This window comes from Bos javanicus, chromosome 18 (genome assembly GCF_032452875.1).
Source record: "Bos javanicus breed banteng chromosome 18, ARS-OSU_banteng_1.0, whole genome shotgun sequence".
Classification (NCBI taxonomy): Eukaryota; Metazoa; Chordata; class Mammalia; order Artiodactyla; family Bovidae; genus Bos; species Bos javanicus.
This window is the reverse complement of record NC_083885.1, coordinates 63,835,047-63,845,854: the sequence shown is the minus strand read 5'-3', so window position 1 is coordinate 63,845,854 and position 10,808 is coordinate 63,835,047. Positions and strand designations below refer to the sequence as shown.

General features: G+C 48.1%; 1 protein-coding gene across 1 annotated transcript; it reads right to left on the bottom strand.

Moving 5' to 3' along the window:
- Positions 1-222: 222 nt before the first annotated feature.
- Positions 223-10,547, bottom strand: LOC133231150 (T-cell-interacting, activating receptor on myeloid cells protein 1-like). Its single transcript, XM_061389442.1, has 7 exons — positions 10,458-10,547; positions 5,883-5,917; positions 5,464-5,755; positions 4,878-5,174; positions 2,849-2,986; positions 1,003-2,541; positions 223-960 (listed from the first exon to the last, which is right to left on the bottom strand). Exons 1-6 carry the CDS (start codon positions 10,492-10,494, stop codon positions 2,537-2,539), a joined length of 804 nt encoding a protein of 267 aa, XP_061245426.1. The 5' UTR covers positions 10,495-10,547; the 3' UTR covers positions 223-960; positions 1,003-2,536.
- Positions 10,548-10,808: the final 261 nt, after the last annotated feature.

Sequence of the window (10,808 nt, the reverse complement as noted above, 5' to 3'; positions counted from 1 at the left end):
GAGTTGGACTGTGAAGAAGGCTGAGCGCCAAAGAGTTGATGCTTTTGAACTGTGGTGTTGGAGAAGACTCTTGAGAGTCCCTTGGACTGCAAGGAGATCCAACCAGTCCCTTGTGAAGGAGATCAGCCCTGGGATTTCTTTGGAAGGAATGATGCTAACGCTGAAACTCCAGTACTTTGGCCACCTCATGTGAAGTTGACTCATTGGAAAAGACTCTGATGCTGGGAGGGATTGGGGGCAGAAGGAGAAGGGGACGACAGAGGATGAGATGGCTGGATGGCATCACTGACTCGATGGACATGAGTTTGAGTGAACTCTGGGAGATGGTGATGGACAGGGAGGCCTGGCGTGCTGCAATTCATGGGGTCGCAAAGAGTCGGACACGACTGAGCGACTGATCTGATCTGATGTGATCTGATATAACAGCTACAACCACCAATAAAAAATAGTTATACCATTAGAGTATAATATTTTAATGGAATATAAAAACACCACACTGTCCAAAGTAAAGGCAAAATTTTAAAAATTAGAAAGAAACAGGACAAACAGAAAACAAATGCCAAGTTTCCATTCTGCAGTGATGAAAACTAAATATGCAAGCAACAATGCCAAGATGGAAGCTGTGTCTTCTCTGAGCTGGTAGTTTCATGGATTGACTTTCAGATCTCCCAAAGCAGCACCTGCAATAAGCTGACCTTTTGTGTTCATGGGGTTTTACTAAAAAATGGTGTTGAGTACAAATGTCAAACGGTATCAACAGCCAGTTACAAGATAAATAAGTCATGGGGATGGGATGTCCAACATAGTGCTATTGTTGACTACACTGTTGCATTTTCAGAAAATGCTGAGGGATTGAAACTTAAAGTTCCCATCACAAGAAAGAATCTGTACAATATGTGTGTGGGGGTACACAGATAGTAAGGAGGATTGCAGGGACCATTTTGCAACACATTCAAGTACCTGTTCGTTATGTCGTAAAACCCATTCGTTATGTCGTAAAACCCACTCGTTATGTCGTAAAACCCATTCGTTGTGTCGTAAAACTAAAACTAATGTAATATTACATACGAGTTATAACCCGATTTAAACACTTGGCACTGAGTAGTCACAGAATAATTTCTGTCATTATTCCATCAGTCTACTAAATATTTATCACCTTAATCATATTTGCTATCAACTTAAGAGGAGAATGGAGGCCAGGGGCGGTGGCTGGGAGGACCAACCCCACGTCCAAGGAGCTGTGGCTGCGTGGGTGCAGGAGGGCCTAGAGGAGCTATCCCACATTGAAGGTCAGGAAGGGCGGCGGGGAGGAGGTACCCCTTGTCCAAGGTAAGGAGCAATGGCTGCGCTTTCCTGGAGCAGCTGTGAAGAGATACCCCACACCCAAGGTAAGAGAAACCCAAGTAAGACGGTAGGTGTTGCAAGAGGGCATCAGAGGACAAACTGAAACCATACTCACAGAAAACTAGTCAATCTAATCACACTAGGACCACAGCCTTGTCTAACTCAACGAAACTAAGCCATGCCCATGGGGCAACCCAAGATGGGGTGGGTCATGGTGGAGAGATCTGACAGAATGTGGTCCACTGGAGAAGGGAATGGCAAACCACTTCAGTATTCTTGCCTTGAGAACCCCATGAACAGTATGAAAAGGCAAAATGATAGGATACTGAGGACAGGGAGGCCTGGTGTGCTGCAATTCATGGGGTCGCAAAGAGTCGGACACGACTGAGCGACTGATCTGATCTGATAAGAGGAGAATCTAGCAGTTCTAGGATCCCTAAGGAGCAGCAAGACAGGAGAAATGGTGGGAAAACAGGAAACCTAGACATCAGAAGTCTGCATCAACCACAGATGAAACTACAAGAACCGTGAGATAAAAAGAACAAGCGGAATTCAGTATGTAAACAATGACGAAGGTGACCACCAGCAAAAGGATGGTGTGGGCGGCTCTGGTCTCCGGGGGGCATCTGTGGTGTCCAGTGGAGGTGTGAATATACTGCACCCTCTGCTGGTGTCTGAGCAGGAGAAGCATCATGGAGCCACTGGACCAGACCATGAGGGTAAGAAACACGGCATCAGAGACAGACCACAGGTACAGATAGATAGATGGAATGATGGATGGATGTATGGATAGATGACAGAACAGGATGGATAGATAGATGATAAAGAGATGGAAGATGGATGGAATGATGGATGGATGTATGGATGGATGATAGAATAGGATGGATGGACGATAGATAAATAAATAGAGTCATGGAGGCTGTGCCCTTGAGATGTGTGTGTTTAACTCTGTGAATAATAGCTCTCACTTAAAAGAAATTCTTTAGAAGAAGGAAACACACATTTATTGGCAAGCTGAGGAAAGAGCCTCCCACTTGCCTAGTCCCCTGAGGGGCCTCTCCCTCATCATCCACTCCTTGCTGGAAGTTCTCTCTTCCTTCTCCTGCTGGGAAGGCCTTTATTTAGGGCTCTGCTGTCCAGTTCAGCATAAGTCATTCCACAGGCTTCTCCAGCTCTGGGGACCTGGGATCCTTCATCCTAAAGGTAAGCAAGGATTGTAGGAATATTTAGCTGTAGAAAGTTAGCCACCATAAGAACTTCCCTGGGGGTCCAGTGGCTAAGACCCCCACACTCCCAATGCAGGGGGCCCGGGTTCGATCCCTGGTCAGGCAACTAGAGCCCCCCTGGCCGCAACTAAAGATTCTCGAGGGTCACAACTGAGACCCAGTGCAGACACATAAGTAAAATTTTTAAAGAACAAGTTCTATGGCAGACTATGGAGTCTAGCCCCTGTATCACGATAGTGGCCTGTGAAAAGAGGTGTTCAGGACTGTTTTGCTTTTACCTGACTCCCCGCGGACGTGCCTCTGCCTACACCAGGCTTCGAGCAGGAAAGCCCCCGCAATAACCATAATTACGGCGGCTAGAGCGAGTCTGATGTGGTTCCCCGTGGTGTAATCCGAGGTTATGGAAGGCAGGGAAGCTAAAAGAGAGAAGTGGATCAGCATGGACCATGCAGGGGTGTCCTCTACCCAGAGTGACTCTCATACAGCCGCCGGTTTTCCTGGCCGGTGGTCAGCTGCACCAACACTGAAGTTTTAATCATGGAAAAAATAAACACTGCAGTGCTTCTGCCTGCCTCCTCTGTTCTTTATATTCCCTCTGCCTTGTCATTTGTCTTTCACTTATTTGTCATTTTTGTTCATATTTATTTGGCTGTATTACATCTTATTTGCTGGGTGTAGGATCCAGGGAACCAAGTCCAGCCCCCGGCATTGGGACTGCAGAGTCTTAGCCACCGGCCCACCAGTGAAGTCTCCATTTATTTGTTCTTTATCACATTTCCACTTTCCCACATTTCCTTTTTTCCCTTCTACCTCCATAAATCAGGAATCAAGAGATAAGAAAATGGCATCCCACTCGAGTATTTGTGCCTGGAGAATCCCATGGGCAGAGGAGCCTGGCAGGCTACAGTCCATGGGGTCACAAAGAGTCAGACACGACTGAAGTGATTTCACACACACAGCCTTAGGAGCAACTCTAAAAACTGAAGTTGCCCCACAAAGCACTGAAATAATTCAGCAGCTCCATCTGCTTCCCCCTCCATCGCACAGACCTTCATGCCGGCAGTGAGTCTAGAAAACTGAGCTTAGTAGCCCAGCATGTGGACCTTGGAGGATCTCCGCTTCAGCCAAGAAGGGCTCCAGCCTGGCATTGGTCTTGGTTCCTAAAGAGAAGCCTGTGTTCGTGTCTTCCCCCTACACATCCCAGTCAGTGCCAAGCTCTTCTCTAAACCATCACCAGCAGTGTTCCCTGCAGGCAAAAGCCACCAGGAGAAATAAGTAATGACACCACCTCGCTCAGTAAGCCCTCTCCCCATCTTGGGGTTGAGCACACAGACCCTGATTTCTAATCATAAACATTCACATGGGGGACTTCCCTGGTGGTCCAGTAGCTAAGACTCTGCCCTCCCAATGCCAGGGGCCTGAGTTTGATCCCTGATCATGGAACTGGACCCCACATGCTGCAACTAAAGATCCTGTGTGCTGCAACTAAGTGAAGCCAAATAAATAAATAAAAATAAATTTTAAAAAAGAGAGAAAGAGAGAAGTTGACAAAGTTGAGAAAAGGAAAGTCTGTAGCATTCAGTGGAACAAAATTCTGCCAGGAAGCAAAATCATCTCAGCCAAATTCAAACAGTAAGTGACCTGAGATATGGAAAGACATTGCATCCGTTTCTCTACATTGAGAAATCACCACATTCTGAGAACAACAACAACAAAAACTGCTCTTGAGAATAAAATCAAGATCACCAGGATAAACCAAACTTTAAGAGATGCGAGAGTGGTAGAAGGTATTCTGAGGATGGTGGGTTTGATCACTTTGAAGAAAAGCAGGAGAAATTGACCAAGAATGTACAACAACAACAACAAAACAGGAGTAGAAAGTAGGAAAGAAAAGACATTAAAAAGAGGAGATAGGGTGGACTTCCCTGGTAGTCCAGGGGTTTAAAACCCGCCTTGCAATGCAGGGGACGGCAGGTTCGATCCCCGGTCCGGGAGGATCCCACATTCAGTGGAGCCACTCAGCCCATGCACCACAATTACGGCACTGGAGCCCCCAGAGCCTGTGCCTCACAAGGAGAGAAGCCACTGCAGTGAGAAGGCTGCACACTGCGGCAAAGCCCAGCCCGTGCAACTAGAGAAAGCCCAGGGGCAGCAACTGAAGACCCAGTGCAGCCAAAAGTAAATAAATGAATCAACTTAAAAAAAAAGAAGTGCAAGTGGAGTAGAAACGAGAGCCAAAGGGTAAGTCACTCACTCACTTCAACTGGAAAAAAAAAAAAAAAGCCCTCAAATCCCGCAGAACCTTACCCGCCACCCGGATCTCAAGGCGAGGACTGGCCTGTGAAGCCCGGAAAGGGGCCCTGGCCTGGTAGTACACGCAGCTGTAGTTTCCGCTGTCGCCGGCGCTCAAGTTCCGCAGGGAGAAGTCCGTCTCCCGCCCGGCCGGCGCCCGGACCTGCACCGGCGCTGCGCTTCCTGCCTTGAGCAGGGCGAACATGACCGGCCCCAGCTCCGCGGCCGGCCTCTGGCACTGCAGGGTCACCTCTTGTCCTTCGGTCACTGGCCCCCTTCGGTGTGCTTGGAGGGAAGGTTGACGGAGATACCCTGTGAGAGAAGGGAGACTCTGAGGTCACGGAGAGGGGAGCCTTGGGTGCCCCACTTGCCCTGTTCTCCTGGCAGGGGCTCCTTGTGGGACGTGTGAATGACCTCTTGCTCTTTCTGCCTGACTACAACAAGGTTTTTCCCTCCTAGGAGCCCTGGATCAAACCAAGGCATCACCTCTGTCCCTGTCTCTCTCCATCTCCCCTCCCAACAGCCCTGGAGGGGAAACCCCCTCTCCGCCTCTTCCTCCCCTGGCCCCGGGGCCGTCTGTCCTCCCCAGGTGCCCCCTCACCCGTCACCAGCAGTAGCAGGGTGTCGCTGGGCCGTGCGCTCACGTGGGGGTTCCCCCTCCTGTGGTATTCGCAGGTGTACTCGCCCGCGTGGCTGGACTTTACATCGGGGAGATGGAATTCAGCCTGGCCCTCTGTGGAGTCGGGTGACTGGACCATCTCCCAGACGCGTGCCCCCTTCCTGAGAGCAAAGCTTACATCCCTGGTGGGAGTCCCGCATCGCAGGGTCACAGAGCTCCCGTCGGGGACCACCGAGCTGGGCCAGGCCCTGAGGGAGGGCTTGGGAAGCACCTCTGGAAGGAAGCGGGTCTCAGGTCTGGGGGCACCCCACCCACCTGCTCTCAGGAAGCCCATGGAGGGGAGGGGAAAGTGGGGGCCCCTGGGAGGGAGGATCCTGAGGGCCCATGAAGAACCACTCAGCAGCTCTTCCTCGGTCTGCTTGGCCTACACACAGCCCTGCAGGGAATGAGACAGAGACACCAGCCTGGAGCCCGCGTGGTCACCTCCTGGTCCCCAGGGGCCATCCTGGGGCTCCCGCCTGCGGGAGCACGCCAGTCCCTATGCTGGACCCCGGGCCCTGCTCTGCTCCCAGCTCCTCCACGCCGACCCTCAGGGCTTCTCCAGGGCTGCGCTCACGTCCCAAGACCCCAGGACCTTTCTCGGCTCTGCAGAATGCCCCTGAGCCTCTTACCCTCTCGTTCTACCTGAGCCACGCTTAGTTTGACATGTCTTTCTTTCTCTGTCTCTCTCTCTTTTTGGCTGTGCTGCCCGTGGGCTCCTAGTTCCCACAGACATAGTAAGCAAACTGATGGTTACCAAAGGTGAAAGAGAAGGGAGGGATAAATTATGAGCTGGGGATGAACAGGGTCACACCACTGTACATAAAATAAGCAACAAGGACCTACTGAATAGCACAAGGAACTATTTTCAATATCTTGTAATAACCAGTAAAGGAAAAGAATCTGAAAAGTGTGTATGTATACACACACATACTACCACTAATGCCTGGATGTGGTAGATATAGGTTTACCTGAGTGCTAACATCTCTTTTGGAGAAGGAAATGGCAACCCACTCCAGTGTTCTTTCCTGGAGAATCCCAGGGACGCCGGAGCCTGGTGGGCTGCCATCTATGGGGTCGCACAGAGTTGGACACGACTGAAGTGACTTAGGAGCAGCAGCAGCAATATCGCTTTAAAACTGATATCAAGCCTGTTTTCTAACATTATTAAAAAAGATAGATAGATCTAACTCAACAGATGTTGGTTAGGTCTGTGTGGCTAAAAGAGTTCCTCTTTTTTACCCCTGTGTGGACTAAATAGTTCTGTGTCTTGCGATGAAAGAGGGAAGTTACCAAGCCTTTGAGCTAAAATTGCATGAGTCAGTCAAAAATATTGCATTTCATGTTTTGAAAAAAGCAGAAAAGTAAATACCCAAAAGGTGAGAAGACCCAAATGTCCATCAAAAGATCAATGGATTGCAAAAATGAGGTGCATACACACAATGTAATACTATTCAGCCATGAAAATGAATGAGGTTCTGATACACGCTACCACACAGACGGACCTGGAAAACATTAGGCTAAGTGAAACTTGCCAGACACACGGAAAAACAAATACAGTTATGACTCCACTTAAATACCTAAAATGGGCAAATTCATGGAGACAGAAAGTACAGTAGAAGTCACCAGGGGCTGAGGAGAAAGAGGAAACAGGTTATTGGTTAACAAGTACAGAGTTTATGTCGGAGATGATGAAAAAGTGTGGGCTGATGCTTTTCACAACATTGTGAATGCCCAGAATACCTCTGAAATGCATACTTGCAAATGGTTGAAAGGAGAAGGTTTTAAAAGCTCAAAGGCTAAAAGATCTCCGGAAGCAGTTGTTAATGGAATCAATGTCCAAGCAGGTCAGAGGGGACTGAATGATAAAAGGAATAATAAACATTGAATTCTTTCTCAGTCCAGTGGTTAAGAGTCCAAACTTCCACTGCAGGGAGCACCAGTTCGATCCCTGGTTGGGGAACTGAGATGTCACCTGCTGCCCTGCGTGGCCAGAAAAAGAAAAGGAGTAAAAAACATAAAATAGTAGTACTTGGATTTCCCTGGCGATCCAGTGGTTAAGAATCCTCCTGCCAGCACTGTTTACAATAGCCAGGACATGGAAGCAACCTAGATGTCCATCAGCAGATGAATGGATAAAGAAAGCTGTGGTACATATACACAATGGAATATTACTCGGCTATTAAAAAGAATGCGTTTTAATCAGTTCTAATGAGGTGGATGAAACTGGAGCCTATTATACAGGCCGAAGTAAGTCAGAAAGAAAAACACCAGTACGGTATATTAACACATATATATGGAATTTAGAAATATGGTAATGATGACCCTATATGTGAGACAGCAAAAGAGACACAGATGTAAAGAACAGACCTTTGGACTCTGTGGGAGAAGGCGAGGGTGGGATGATTTGAGAGAATAGCATTGAAACATGTATATTACCATGTGTGAAATACATCACCAGTCCAAGTTCGATGCATAAGAAGGGGTGCTCAGGGCTGGTGCACTGGGACAACCCTGAGGGATGGGGGTTCAGGATGGGGGACACATGTACACCCATGGCTGATTCATGTCAATGTGTGGCAAAAACCACTACAATATTGTAAAGTAATTAGCTTCCAGTTAAAAAAAAAAAGAATCCTCCTGCTAGTGCAGGGGACATGGGTTAGATCCCTGGTCTGGGAAGATCCCACATGCTGTGGGGCAGCTAAGCCCGTGTGCCATGACTACTGAGCCAGCCCTCCGCAACAAGAGAAGCTACTCACTCGCTACAACTAGAGAAAGCCTACACGCAGCAAAGCAGACCCAACACAGACAAAAATTTAAAAATTAATTAGTTAAGAAATTAGCACTTACTGAGCACACACTATGTGTGTTCTGCCACGCATGTGCTATGCTGTGTTTGTGGCTCAGTCGTGTCCAACTCTTTGTGACCTCATGGCCTGTAGCCCGTCCAAGAATGTCATGCATACTTGACCCTAATTGTGAAGGTAAGCCTGAAAGATGAGGAAGCTTTCAGATATTGGAGTGGTTTTCCCAAAGTTCCCCCAGATGGTGTGTGCAGGAGCTGCGTCTCCAGCGAACATGCTGCAGCCCTGCGTTTCCTTCTGAAAACACAGCTAAGACATGTCTCTAAAACAGCCTCTGACGTGAGGAACACGAGGAGCAGTTTGGCCATCACAAATATATGATGATAGGAGAAGTGAAGGAAGTTCAAGTGTTAGTCGCTCAGCCATGTCCGACTCTCTGCGACCCCGTGGACCGTAGCCCACCAGGCTCCTCTGTCCATGGGATTCTCCAGGCGAGAATACTGGAGTGGGTTGGCATGATAGCCGAAAGCCAAGTGCAAAGGCCCCCACGGAGGCGAGTTCTCCTCTCCAGATTTGCTGTGAATACCAAGCCTTGTTGGTTTCTGGAAATACTCGTCATGTGTCACCTCCTAGCTGCATAGCTGGAGGGCGGGGGACATTCTGAACCACGTATCTTTTCCCTCCTCGGGCATTTTCCAACCCGCAAGTCCCATCAGGCACGCTCAGAGTGCTTCCATACCAAAGACCACGTGGATATGTTCCTCTTAACTGAATATCGTGCCTGAGTGGAATCGTTTGGGGAGCTAGACCCTTCTGGGTTGAATTTGGCTTCCTCACATACCACCTGTGCAATCTGAAGCAAGCCCCTTGGTTCTGCAAACTCACATCTGAGTCCTAAGCTGTCGATGCGGACCTGATCTTCTCTTGCAGGGTTTTGCTTGGCTTGGCTGGTTGGTTGTTTGTCTGGGGAAGGATCAAAGAGGTACCTCCCAAATGTGGAATATAGTCCACTGGTGTTACGTGTGATGATTTTAGGTGGAAGGGAGGATGGTTAAAGCATTGCATGACAAGAGATAGTTAGGGAGTTTGGGATGGACGTGCACACACTGCTGTATTTAACTGGATAACCAGCAAGGACGTACTATAGACACAGGGAACTCTGCTCAGTGGTGTGTGGCAGCCTGGATGGGAGGGGAGTCTGGGGGAGACCGGGTACCTGTATATGTAGGGCTGAGTCCCTTCACCGTTCACCTGAAACTATCACAGCGTTGTTCATTGGCTGTACGTGCTCACTCGCTCAATTGTGTCTGACTCTTTGTGACCCCATGGACTGTATGTAGCCCACCAAGCTCCTCCATCCATGGGATTAACCCAGCAAGAATACTGGAGTGGGTTGCCATTTCCTTCTCCAGGGGATCTTCCCAACCCAGGGATCAAATATGTATCTCCTGAGGTTCCTGCATTGGCAGGCAGATTCTTTATCACTGAGCCATCTGGGAAGCCTTGCTAATTGGCTATACCCCAAATCAAAATGAAAAGATTCTTTAAAAAAAAAAAATTCCTGCATGACAGCGTGCCATGAGCACTCTCATATTGCCTTTGATGATATCAACAAGACGTCTATTTGAAACTAGCCTCCAATGTATCTTGATCATGGCTGATTGCCCTTCTAATAAAGAAATCATGTATTTCAGGCTCAGAAACTTGACGTGGAACACTACACAGCATCTTCTCACGTTTATTATCTTGCTGCATTTTTTTTATAGTTACCTTCTATGTGACACTGGACTTTTATTAATGGTATTGATATAGAGCCTCTAACATATATTTTTATGTTAGCAAAACAGTGTGAGTCAATCTTAAGAAAACACAAAGCCAGAATAAAAGAAAAACACAAAGCCTATAAAGTTCAGGTATTCAGCAAACATCCCAAACAAAGCTGGGACAAGAGCAATCCCAGTTTGTTAAGCACTGGTTTAGAGGGAACGTGTATATTGCACTCCGATTTCCGACACATGATATGCATTCGGTAACTAAAGTTGATGTCATTTCTCTCTCCAAGCCCAATGTAAACTTCTCACCAGTTACCTTATTTTCTGTGTTCTCCATGTATGGCCCTGTGAGACTTACTGAAGCAGAGAAGGAGAAGTAGTTTGGAGAGCATCATAGCATGTCAGCTTGGCCACGGATCCTTCTGTTTTGCAGCCACAGAAAGGGGAAAAGCTGGAATGACCAGTGCCTCACCGCCCCTCGTACTCCAGAGTGAGGGCAAGAACAGTTTTCTTGGGCAGTGCAGTTCCCTCTTCCCACACTTTCCGGAAACGTGTTGCGGATGCCAATTGCAACATGTTTCTTGCACAAGAACTTGGCTTACAGGAAATCATCACCTGTCTCAGGCAGATTTCAGGCTTCAAATAGGTAGCCCTCCAGATGTCTTAGGCATGAGCCTGAAGGATTCCTGAAGGGGTGAAGGCACTTCAC